Here is a 13841-nt window from a genome sequence, read left to right on the forward strand (position 1 = left end):
AGCCAGGATAACCAAGGAGTGGCTCTGTAAGAAGCATATCAAGGTTCTGGCGTGGCCTAGCCAGTCTCCAGACCTAAACTCAATAGAGAATCTTTGGAGGGAGCTCAAACTCCGTGTTTCTCAGCGACAGCCCAGAAACCTGACTGATCTAGAGAAGATCTGTGTGGAGGAGTGGGCCAAAATCCCTCCTGCAGTGTGTGCAAACCTGGTGAAAAACTACAGGAAACGTTTGACCTCTGTAATTGCAAACAAAGGCTACTGTACCAAATATTAACATTGATTTTCTCAGGTGTTCAAATACTTATTTGCAGCTGTATCATACAAATAAATAGTTAAAAAATCATACATTGTGATTTCTGTTTTTTTTATTATTTTTTATTATGTCTCTCACAGTGGACATGCACCTACGATGACAATTTCAGACCCCTCCATGATTTCTAAGTGGGAGAACTTGCAAAATAGCAGGGTGTTCAAATACTTATTTTCCTCACTGTATACACAGGGCCTAAACCTAACTTTTTGCCATACCTGCCAATGGGCGGTGACTTAAGGTATATTATAATTATATATTAAATGTAATTAACTTAAATATTATTATTAATTTTTGCCAGCCATGACACAAAAACAGCCAGTTATGACACCAAGATTTTTGATGAAAAATGTAGATTTAGAATTTAATACTATACTATATAATTTAATAATCAATACTTTTAATATTTGCAATTATATAGGTACATTAGTACATAAATATAATGATCAGTTAGTGGTTACAGTCAGCACTTCTGTATAGGTGCATCCCTAAAAAGGAAAGAAAAGAAAAGAAAAAGTGGAAACAAAAGAAAAACAAGCTGTGGAATTAAATGACGGTTGAGAATTGCTTGACATCAGTCAGTTCAGATCAAACCTTTATGATCTGGCCCTCCTTGAAGGGAAGTTCCTCTACAGCAGCATCGGGGTTGGGAGACATTGACAGGGGGTCATAGTCAAACATGGCCACAAATATTCTGGAGTCTTCTGGCTCCGACTCCTCATAGTAGTCTGAAGACCGCCGTTCCCGTCCACCATAACCATCTGAAACAGAGAAGAGGGCAAGCTTCTGCTACACACAGAAATCAAATGACAGATAAAGCCCCAAAAAAGAAAATTACACATTTAGCCTAATCTACTTCTACAGAGGCATCAGTCCAAATCTGTGAAATGCAGCTAAACAATGTTTAGAAAATTATATAAAAGTATTAACACACATTACCATAATAAACTCGTGTTCATAAAAATGTTAATCACACCTGATATAAATGTTCCCTATACAGTGAAATGATCTGCCGCACAGCACACCAGTGGGGTAATATGCGAGCATATTGAAAACAGAAGTAAGAACACGTTTGAAATGACCATGCATGTTAAAAAAACAAGGGATGGATAAAACATTGCTGTTTTACTGTAAAAATATACAGAACTTTCCTGGACAGACATGCAGCAACTAATTAGTAATACTTCACTGGAATGATTCACTCAAAATCATTAAAAAAAAAATTAGGTATCGCAAAAAACTTTTCTGTTATCTTGTACCAATGGCTGTTAAGATAGTAGTAAACAGTAGACCATGCCAGTTAATTAGAAGTGTATATGGATCTGATAGAAGTGAATCATGCACCCAGTTACTGATAAGAATATGCAGAACATTCACAAGCAGCATTTAAAACCACAGCTGGCACAGGGGGGAAGACATCTCTGCTCTTAAGGTTAGCAGTCACACAACATCCAACAGTAGAAAGACATCCATGCAAATAAAACATTTGAGGATCTCAAAGGAAAACTTTTTAAAGCTCAGTAAAAGATGGACGATGAGGAAGAAGAGGAGGAGAAGAGGGGTTCACAAACACTGTCTGGTGTTTTAGATCACACGATAAGCACAAAGAAAGGAGCAATCACCCTTAAACAGACCAAAACCTAATCCTAATCATGTTTAACTAGAATAAAGACAAGTTACCATGTGGAAATAGTAAAGGTGAAATAAATGTAGAAATTGCCTCTTGATTAAAACATAAATAAACATATAAAGATATCTAAAAATAGCTCAATAAATATGCTCATCCATACTATCTTCCAAATGTTAATGAGAGGCTCCCACATGTCTATATGGTAAAGGCAGCTTCTGTTCTTTTTAAGATCAGCAATGCAAGTAAAGCTCTAGCGACTGCATTTGAGTTACTGTGTTTACATTCCAGGTTAAAATAAATGTGAAGCTTGTATTTTTGTCTAAATACTGTAAATGTGTTGTTTGAGCTGTACAATTGTCCCAGTTTTCTTTTAACGCTGGGACTACTGCTGAAGAATGAACTTCTATGTAGTTATAAACAGTACTTTATGAATAGCTACCTGTGTGTGTCCCTTTCTGGTATTCTTTTGTGAATTTTGTGATAAAGTTTAAGGTTTAAGGGCTTAGCATGGACATGACAGGAGCTGAAATAGTGGATATGACTTTATTTAGACAAGGTTAGTAAAGCGAAACCACCATACTAGTCTCATGTAAACGTGTTTTATGTTTGATTCTTGTGACTTTACTTCTGAGAAAATGGGGTTTTTTTACCATTTATTTGAGTGGACTTTTTTTGGGTCAAAATGTTTGTCTGTGGTAAACATCATGTCACAGGAGCAGTCAATAGAGTTTAACTTGTATTAAGATTGAAAATATCCTTTAAAGACCCCATTAAATCACTCAAAAAATGTAGTCTGCTTTGCTGTATTGATGTATTTTACTATTGAAACAGGAAGTTTGGGCAGGACAAAAATTTGTGTGGTGCAAAATGAGCTTACTCAATATATACTGTTAATTTTGTCAGCATTTATGAGTGCACTAGCATGACCACTGGCCTCTTACACCAAGCTAGTTGAACAAACTCTGAGTTTCAGAGTAGGTTTAGAGTTTATAAAGTCAAACAAATCCAACACGGATTAGATCAGGTTCAGCGGGTTCATAACACTCGCTAAAATTCTCTGTCAACTCAGAGTTTGATCCACCCGTGATGCAGCATGTGCACCTGAAGGTTTGACATCTGAAGCGAATACCCAATCACACCAAACATGAAAAGCATCAGTTTGATTTACTTTTTGTGTAAGAGCCAGCTCAATTAGCCAGAATAAATGTAGGGTAATGTAGAGTAAGTTACCAAGACCGTGAACACAGCTAAAAAAACAATACATCTTCTTGAACCCCAAAAAATCAGACTCTAACTAAACTAAAACTTACCTGGGAAGCCACTTAAACATCTTTACAAATATACGTCTTTATAAATGTACGTTTACACAGCAACGACATGCTTACAACGGAAAACGATCCCCATTTACACTGATACGCGAAAACGACTAAAAACCCTGTATTCTGCTGCCAGGCCATTAGATGGCGCTGAAACACTATAGACTGAACACAACATATGCATGTTCATGACGTCATTGTCTTCAGAGATTCGTTTGAAACTTGCACTTTGAAACACCCTTTTCAAAAGTTTGCATTTTCTCCCAAAACGGCGCTTTCGTGTAAAATCGCGTTTACGTTTTTAGTTGAAAACGATGTTAAAAGCCTAACAGCCACACAACTCTCACTTTGATTTGATGGGGTCTTTAAACAAGATAATTCAATAATTCAGGTCAAATTGTTCTGGTAATTTTTGTTAGATTTTCTTTTCATGGAGGAGCCACGCCACATACCATATCGTTGCTCAGTTCGCTGTGGGGGCCATTTCCTGCGGTGGGCTACATTGGTAAAGTAAACATCATCCTTGATAGGTGAGAGGTTCCCCTCACTCCCCTCACTGTTATTCTCCACGGTGATTTCTAAGGAAACACCAATCAGAGCATTACAGCCACACCCCCTCTACTCAGCCTGTGAATTGTGGATTCTGATGTTTTCAAAGCTCCTGAGATGCGTTTTAGGATCAGAAATGCCATTCTAATGCAAGTCAAAATGACATACTGATTTTAAAACCGTATTGAAAGCCAGCTGACTTGAGTTGCTCCAGAGTAAAACAGCAATGTTCATGATGAGGATGCTTTTTTAGGTGGTGGTGTGTGTGCCCTGTTAGGAGTACCATCTGTATATTAGAATAAAGCAGTTGAATAACTCTCCCTCCTTTTATTATTTGTGAATCTGAAACAGGATGAATGGCAGAGGCCTCCCCATCAAGGGACTCCTAGGCCCTACAGGCCTACATAACTGTCATCATGACATGTACTGTAAGGAAAACAGAGGAACACACAACAGGAGTCTCTATGAAAGATAGTAAAGGAAGGGAGGGAGAGTCCAAATATATGACCTCACTAACCAATGGAAGGGACTGTCATTGGTCTTCTCTGAGAGGGTGGACAGCCATGATTCATCCTACGGCCAGAATGGTCCAGTCGATCCGAGCGTCCCGTAGAGGGAGAGCTCCCTAAAATCTTCAAAAGTAAACATTAAAATGTTAATCAAAGCCTGTGGTGCCTTAAAAATAGATATCCTTTAAAAAAATTATTCCCATCAACCCCAAAATGAAAAAAACAAACAAAAAACTGATATCTTTAGAGAACGAGATTCTAGTCCCAAGTGAAATCAAAACAAGGAGGATGAACCCACCATAACATTTAACATAAACAATTGAAACAAACTCTGACAACAACATGAGCAGGGTTTTGGCAGAAATCAGATGCTTAGCTAAAGACCATTTTGGTTTTTGTTCTGCTCCTCTTTAGTTCATATGGGATAGTTTTTAATGTAGTCTGTGTGATATGAGCATTCTGATTCATATAATTCTACATTGTGGTCTGTCTACACTCTTAATGTTTAAAGTATGTAAAAGGGTAAATAAAACTATTCATAGGTGCTGCAAATCTGTATATGGATAGTAGGTCAGGACCTTAACCACCACAGACATTCCGGATGACATTTCCCCCAAATATTCAGAATAATGGTTGATTTTCTAATTCTAAAGAAAATTCTTTTTTTAATTTTCAATTGGGTTCCCCCTCAATATCTAGTAATATTAGGCTAATAGTATTACTGAAAACCTTGATGTGTGCACAGGTATTAGCAAAACACATCAAAAAAAGATTAATTCACTTAATTCAGAGAAGTGTGGATGAGATATCTGTTCGAGCCAATGCACAGTGCAGCACAACTAACTGGATTGCAACACAACTAACTTGATTAAAGTTAGCGTGGTGTAAACCAGTTTTAACAGTGCAGCACAATTCTGATTGGTTGGCTCTTCATGGTTGAAACTGTGCAGACAAACAAACAAACCAGCTTTGATCATTCTAATACGTGCACCACACTGTTTATTGGCTTGCACAAATAACTTATACACACCACACTGTTGAATGTAGATTTATTCTAATTTTGGTGTGTTCAGCTTCCTATAAACAACTCTTAACCAGTGTTTCTCAACCTTGTTCCGGGAGGCACCCCAACACTACACATTTTTGAACTCTTCCTAATCAAACACACCTGAATCAACTTATCAGCTCATTATTAGAGACTCCAAGACCTGAAATGAATGGGTCAGATAAGGGAGTCATCCACAAAGTGTACTGATGGGGTGCCTCCAGGAACAGAGTTGGGAAACACTGCTTTAGGGGCCGTTCACATGCGTGGCATCTATCGTTGCTATGCAACCATGAACTGCGCTCTCCACAATTGAATTGAATTCAATTTAATTGAATCAAAATAATAAGCACTTGATGAGTCAAAAAGCTCTGGATATCTCTGAATCGCTATGATCAGCTGTTCCTCCATGTTGACTGAGCTTTCAATGTTGTTACGGAAAGGGTGAAGCTGATTGGTTGGTTCTTGTCACATGACCTGCGGTGCGCTTGTGGCATTCTGAAAAGTTGAGATTTTTTTAATCCTGGAAAAAATGAGTGTGCCGCAAACACATCGCTTCTATCATGAGCGCACTTGTCGCGCGCCTACATTTGAAATAACGAACTTGAGCACGCAAAAAACACGATATGTGAAGGGCCCCTTAAACTGCTTCAAAGTTGGACTCTAAATTATAAGTTGGAGGGCTGTGGAAACATTGTCAGTTGATTTGTGACTCTTCTTACAACAGAAACAAGAAACACTCAGAAATGGCCTTTAGGTAATCAAAACAAATCTACACATCCAAAAAATCTCACTTGACACTCTAGGAATCAAACAAAGTCACATGAGATCTAAAACAAATCAAGAAAGTCAAGAAAGATCTTACAAGCAACCCCCCCCCACCCCAACCCAAAACAATAGCAATATCAAAAGGTGAAATCAAACAATAACAAAGTTAAGCAACATCTAGCGAAATAGACCAAACAAAAAAGTGAAACGAGAAGAACCAAACCAAATGAACCAATGACAGACTGGGTGGAACACCATGAACAGAAGAATGGTTTTATTGCTTATCTATGGGAACACAAAGCAGTTGGTAGATGAGAAGAGGGCGGAAGGGTGAGAGGAGGGGTAGGAGACACACACCAGGGGTTCATCCATTGCCCTGTTGAGTCTGGCCACAGAGTAGGCCCTAATGTCCCTGTGATAGGTCCTGCCAACCTCGCTCAGCCTGCCCTCGCTCCGGAACCTGCGTTGGGGTTGGTGATGGTGCGGATGATAGTGGTAATGGTGGTACGACTCCCGCATGCTCCTTGTCTCTGGAATGTTGTCCAGGAAGTCCTCCTCCACACTGCACTGGCGGGTCAGCGACCTTTTCCTGCCGGCAGCCAGAGCACGGCGCTCCACTGGCCCTTCACAGTGAATAACTCGCATGTTGGGCCCAGAACCCACTCGCAGCTGGCTGCCCCCTGTGTATGAGTGGTAGCCTCCGCGGTAACCGAGCGAACCCTCCTCCTCGCTCCCGCAGTCTAGTCCACTGTCCGGGCTCTTAGTGTTCTGCCTGCTACTGCTGCTGCTCCAGCACTGCGGCCGCTCCTCTATGGAGGTGTAGCGTGGAGAGGAGCGCTGCCTCTGCAGCCTGCGGATGGACTTACTTGGGGAGAGGTGGTTCGGCTGCCGCGAGTCCTGGTGGTATGGCCTTGGGCTCCTGCATGGAGTGCCTGGACGAGCCTCCTCGAAACGCAGCCGCTGGCCCATGACCTCCACCCCAGTGTCCGGATCCTCCTCGGCAACCTCCGGGATGCTGTGGAGCCGCTTGTGGGAGCGCAAGGAGCGCTGTCGTACCACCTCCCGCTGCAAGTCCCAACTGTCTCGTTCCACCGCTAGATCCTGACGCCTGTAATACGCCTTTTAGAGGCCGGAGAGGGTGATGGACGAGGAAGGAGCCAAAGTTTCAGTTAGATTTGGATGTTTTTCAATTAGTTAAAATCGGGATCGTTTTGGAGGATTTTGTTTGGTGGTGTTAGAACAGGCAGAGAAGAATAAACAGTGTGCAAATAGAGAACAAAATGGGAAAAGAAAGACAAAATAAAGACAGAATTAGTTATTGGAGATCATGGTCGAATGTAGGGCATGCAGTCTCATTCCATGACGGACATGACATGCGACGGAAGGGAATCTGTAGAAGGAAAATGTCAGGAAATGCAAACCATACAGAAAACGAGAACCGGAGAGTGTCACATATGCAGGGTTCACTGAGACAATCCACTAACAAAGCACAGTCCAACAACAACAACAAAATATACAGATGAGTATTCAGAACACATAATATTAGTAATTAAAAACAGGCAATCAAAGGATCAAGACTAACACATCTAAGGACTATACATGAATAAAAACAAACAAAAAACAACAAAAAACAAAATGGAGGTTCGTCTACCAAGCAAAAAGTGAATCGTGTTCAAAAGTAGACCAAGTAACCTGGAATGGAAATTTAAAAAATATATTATTAAAAATACAAATCTTTTCTAATGATTTCAAATTGTGTATGAAAATTGTGATTGGTGGTTTAAAATATCTACATCCTGATACACATAGCAGATATTAAGTGGTGATGGCTATCGCAGAAAAAAAAAAATTGTCTTTTTTTTTGTATTTGAGGTCAACAATGCTGCAAATATCTTTTTCTGAATCCTGCTAAACTGTAGCACAATGTTGTCTGCAATTGGAGGCAAAATATATCCAAAAACAAATAAATATAATCTATATAAGGTGTTAGCTTCATACCACAATCCCAAATGGGTCTCCAAAAAGATAACTCAAAACAAAAATGACAAAAACTGAAATATAATATACCATTTATTGCTTCATATATTCAATACATAGTGTATTTTGTGTTACCCTTACTTATTCATATATATTTTGAAAGAAAATCTTATTAGACATTTTTATATATTAGACATTTTCATGAAGAGACAGATATTCACAAAATTGTAAAATTACACTGAGAAAAGTAAAACTTAACAGAAGTGTAACCATGAGACAAACATAATCAAAAGTGAATAACTGTTTCATTTAAGCATACTTTACTTAAATGAGATTCCCAAAATGCCCTTGGAATGATATGTGCATTTTCACCTGATCAAGCAAAAGCTAATTTGACACTTTAAACAGTTTCAATTTATGTAATACTTATACATACAGTGCACAAAAAAACCCTGTCTTTATTTAATAATAATCACAAACACATAGAACCATGGCATTATATTCCAAGAGTAGAACACTTAAGGCAAGGCAAACAAATACACAACGTATATATTTGCACATATATGATTGTCATATGGAATAAATCGAAGAATCTGCTAAATAATCCTGTCAATTCCGAGTAACAAGAGCCACTCCTACTTTATAGAGTAATTCAGATCTTATTCTACTAGATACAAATCCATAATGATGCAGTACTTATAACTGAACAACACAGTTTGCAACACCTGGAGAGCGTAAAGCATATCAGATCGTCAACTCATGCATTGCGTGTGCAGCCTCAGGTTAAGCCATTCAGATGTATCGAGCTTTGTATGACTGGACAGGCTTATACAAAGCTGGCTAAATGACTGGATGACGTCGAAGTTCGGTAGTGCAACGCGACCCACTTTTAGGACCCAGGAGAGACTGAGGATGGGGCGACCTGTTAAGATCTTGTCGCTCAAGCTTTGTGTACCACATCAGAGGTCTAACACCCCTCGTTTTGAATTCAAAATCACAAAAAAAACAGCGCTGGTCATATTCAGGACAGTTACTTTATAACAAAAAATAAGCTTACCTCTAAAAAACCACCTTAACCAAACTGCGGTTGGCCTTTCAAACCAATTCTATAAGGTTGAAGTGCCAACCAGCTAGTACCACCCCCTCGGAGGAGCCCTACAGACCACGGCATACTCCACCCCCCTTCGTCTGTCCCAGCCTCTAGCCTGCGGCCCTGTGGCCCACGCCCAAGACAGACGGCGGCCGGAAGGGTGTCTGTTCCATACCTTAAGCGTGTTGTGTGAGTTGATGCTGCGGCGGCGGCCTTCTTCCAGCTGCATCTCCGAGTACAGCTCCTCCTCATCCTCCTCCATGATGTCAGACAGATCAGAGCCCCGACTGCTCTCGGTGTAGTACTCCTCACTGTGGCTGTATTGATGATGCTGGAGGTACAGAGAGTGTAAAAAAAACCATGAGAGACACCAGGAAGAGATCTTCGGAAATCTCACTGTGTTTCTGGTCCATAATTTTGTCCCTAATCACATTTGCTCATCAATACTTCACTCTTAATTGGTTTTGCAAATATGTCTGTTTTTTTTCTATTTGTATAGGTTTGAAGTTTTCTTTGATTTGCTTGGATTTTATATTTGGTTTGTATATTTTTATATATTCCCTTCCCTCTGTTTAGACCTGTGATTTATTTGTATGATGTTTTCTTTTCTCTGTTTCTTTGTTAAGCAACTTTGTCTTGAAATGTGCTAAATAAATAAAAAATATTATTATTAATATTATTATTAAATAAGAAAACACAGCAAATAAATAAATAAATAAATGAATGGATGAATGAATGAATGAATGAATGAATGAATGAATGAATAAATAAATAAATAAATAAATAAATAAATAAATAAATAAATAAATAAATAAAGTGGCCTCAAAAAATTATTTAAACATTTTGGGCACACGCAAAAGTGTGAATGTCATATTTTAGCTCAAAAAGCTAAAAGTTAGTACACCTCCTGAAAAATGTAGTCCCGCCCATATTTCAAATATTTAGGACATACAGGTATTGGAATGGCATTTCCCCAATGTTAACAGAAAAAAAGACAACATAATTCAACATAATTATTCAACATAAATATAATTATAATTTAATTAATAATTCAATATAATATGAACATAACATAATCAAATATAATATATTGTGACACTTGGAATGTACATTTTGTAATGATTTGTACAGCATAAATAAAAAGAGAAGCCTATTTCTTGTGTTGAAAAAGATAGACCCGTCAACATCAACACGAATAAGATGTAGTGACAATGCATGACGATTCTGTCATTTGGCCCAAAACTCCCAGAAAAGTTTCCCTGTGCAATAACAGAACTGAAGCACTTTAAAGTTGAGAAGATTGTCGTTCCTAAGACTCACGTGTCTGCCCAGCTCAGAACCTCTGAGAAACTCGTCCACAGAAGCTCCTCTTCGCCTGGCGTGGGGGGAATCGTACCCGTCCTCTTCCTCATCTGAGTTTAAAGACTGCGAAGTGTTACCCTTGTCACTGAAGATGTTCCTCCTCTCCACCTGAAACAAATTACAACTATCAAGTCAGGGTTTCACATTGCAAGCGTTTCAATCGCATTTGCGACTATAAAGAGTTGTGTGAGAATTGTAAAATGTACTTAGGTGTGTGAATAAAAAAAGTCCCAGCGGGTCCTCAGTTTTATGAAATATAAGGTCATAATAAATATTAAATAAACTATTGCTGGCCCGTCAAAGGAAGGAAAGACTAAGAACATTATTTAACAGATTATTCAATATATACAGTAGATTTTATATATATATATATATATATATATATATATATATACATAAATAAATTTGCTGTTTTTTTTTTTTTTTTTTAAGGCTTTTTGACCCCAGGACTCAACTAATCTCTGCAATTCTCCATCTGGGATCCTTGGAGAGTCTTTGGCCACTCAAACTCTCCTACTCACCGTGCATTAAGACATTATAGACACACGTCCTCTTCCAGATTCGTAACACCTTTAGTTAACTGGAACTTTTAATTTTTAAAACAAATTTGATGGTGGAAATGGGGATTTCTTACAGCCACTTTCTATTTTGTGAAGCTCAACAATCTTTTGCTGCACATCAGAACTATATTCTTTGGTTTTACTCATTGTGATGGATGATTAAGGGAATTTGGCCTTTGAGTTTCCTCATATTTATATACTCCTGTAAAACAAACAAGTCATAGCTAGACAATTTAATGTTTAGTCACCCTGGTGTGATAAAAAATTTAAATATTCATGAAAATATACTTCAGAGATATTTTACTCATAAAAAATTTGAGGGGTGCCAACTTTTTTTGGAGAAAAACATTTATTTCATAATGTAATTTTCCCCTCACTTTCAATTATTTTACTTCAATGAAAGGTTAGAGTTTTGCGAATTTTCTGAATGAAAGCTCAAAAGGATAAACAATGCAGATTTATTTTTACAGCCATCTTTGATCATATTTACCAGGGGTTCCAATAATTCTGACCACAATTGTACATTTAGTCCATGCATGTGCTAAAGTTGGAAATATGACTTGCAAATATAGCCAAGTCAAAAGAGCTCTCACAAAAGTTATAGAGAACAAATTGTTTTATTACATTAGAAAATCTATGGCTACAAGAAGATTTCCAAAACACTAAAAGTTTCTAGAGACACAGCTGGCCACCTTATTCATACAGTAAGTTTAAATTTTGTTGTACCAGAAAACTTTAAGGGTGTTGAATAGAGCTGTAGTTGTTTAAAGGGATACTCCACTTTTTTGGGAAATAGGCTCATTTTACAACTCCCTCAGAGTTAAACAGTTGAGTTTTACCGTTTTCGAATCCATTCAGCCGATCTCCGGGTCTGGCGGTACCACTTTTAGCATAGCTTAGCATAGATCATTGAATCGGACAGGACCATTAGCATCTCTCTCAAAAAAATGACCAAAGAGTTTCGATATTTTTCCTATTTAAAACTTGACTCTTCTGTAGTTACATCGTGTACTAAGACCGACGGAAAATGAAAAGTTGCGATTTTCTAGGCTGACTCTTTGGTCATTTTTTTGAGAGAGATGCTAATGGTCCTGTCCGATTCAATGATCTATGCTAAGCTATGCTAAAAGTGGTACCGCCAGACCCGGAGTTCGGCTGAATGGATTCGAAAATGGTAAAACTCAACTGTTTAACTCTGGGGGAGTTGTAAAATGAGCCTATTTCCAAAAAAAGTGGAGTATCCCTTTAATGTGCTCCTACATTTTTCAACTTAGAAGCACATGTGCTCCTTGGGAAAAAAGTAAGTGTCAAGGCCTGCATGTACATAATATTTTGCCATGCTGCTTCATAGTATGCCAGCAATCATCTATATTGACATCTTAGCTTCAACTAGTGGACTCACCCTACTGTTCGGGGCATTCCTCTGCGCTGCCTGGCGGGCCATAGCGCGAGCCACTGTGTTGGGAATGGGCGCTCCCTGAGGTTGAGGCAAGATCCTCTGAGGGGAGGGCGAGCGCCGGCCCTCTACGTGAGGGGGCTCCAGCGTGTGCCCTGGGTGCGAAGGGGGTGGTAGGGGTGACGGGGCCCGGGGATGCGGCTCCCAGGACTGTCCCGGTCTCCTGCTCATCTCTGGCTCTTTGGCATGGGGGTCTCTGGCACTTGGTAGGAGTTTGGGTTTAGATAAGGGGTACAGGGAGGGCGAGGAGTGGGGATGTGAGGGCGGGGGATGAGGGTGAGGGTGGGGTGGTGGGCCGGAGTGAGGCTGGACGTGCGGTTGAGGATGGGTTGGGGGGTAGGCTTGTGGGTAGGGAGGTGGGTGAGTCTGAGGGTGAGACTGGAGGTGAGGGTGTCCATGGTGAGGCACCAGGAGGCTGTGCGGAATGGCGGCCACGGGAGAGTCTTGTGACTCTCCTTGTGCTGATATTGTCCTCACTACGACCTCCCGTGCTTCCAGACACTGGATACGATTCAGTTCCACCGTAACATAATCTGCTGTGGGGTACATTATCTCCGCTATCTGAAAACAAACAAACAGAAATACAGGATAAACAAATGTCCCTAGGCAAGGATGAACAATAAGGAGTGTTTTCTTCTGGTCCAGTCAGTCAGATTTGTACTTGCCCTGTTATTTCATTTGATATTTTCACTGGCATAATCGCAAAAATGATCAATTTTATTTTCAATTTGTGTTAGAAATAAATACATTTTATAATTTTTACTAAAATAAAAACATATATATAAAATATAAAAAATACATAAATACAAAATAATATATTTTAAAATATATATTTAAATTATGCTTTTAAAATTTGTATTTGATTTGTACCTACCATATATATATATAGAATTAAAAAAAATCTTTAAAAAATCTTACCAATCTAAAAGTTTTGAATGGTAGTGTATATATATATATATATATATATATATATATATATATATATATATATATATATATTTTTTTTTTATATATATATGTTAACATTTTTATATACATATTTTATTTATGTATTATTTACATATTGTATATTTTAATGTATATATAAAATAAAAATGAGTAATAATAGCTGGAAATTACAGTTACAAAATAATTCTGTGACAAAAATAAATTAATAAACACAACAGCATATGGTGTTTTGTTTAGCATTTCCAACCTATTGCAACCTATTACAAATTTACACAATTCTCACAATTTTGACATTGACATTCAGCTAGATTCTTAATACAT

General features: G+C 38.5%; 1 protein-coding gene across 1 annotated transcript in view; it reads right to left on the bottom strand.

Annotated features, from left to right (window-relative positions):
- The window catches only part of rimbp2b (RIMS binding protein 2b), a 148328-nt gene that overhangs the window by 15510 nt on the left and 118977 nt on the right, over positions 1-13841 (bottom strand). Inside the window, exons 19-25 of the mRNA XM_084086743.1 lie at positions 12519-13133; positions 10515-10664; positions 9370-9525; positions 6485-7246; positions 4323-4437; positions 3709-3834; positions 905-1071 (exon numbers count right to left, since the gene is read on the bottom strand). Of these exons, the coding sequence (XP_083942869.1) occupies positions 905-1071; positions 3709-3834; positions 4323-4437; positions 6485-7246; positions 9370-9525; positions 10515-10664; positions 12519-13133 (2091 nt within the window). The remainder of the gene's footprint in view (positions 1-904; positions 1072-3708; positions 3835-4322; positions 4438-6484; positions 7247-9369; positions 9526-10514; positions 10665-12518; positions 13134-13841) is intronic.

The sequence above is a fragment of the Abramis brama genome (assembly GCF_963993115.1).
Source record: "Abramis brama genome assembly, chromosome: 16".
In the NCBI taxonomy this organism is placed as follows: Eukaryota; Metazoa; Chordata; class Actinopteri; order Cypriniformes; family Leuciscidae; genus Abramis; species Abramis brama.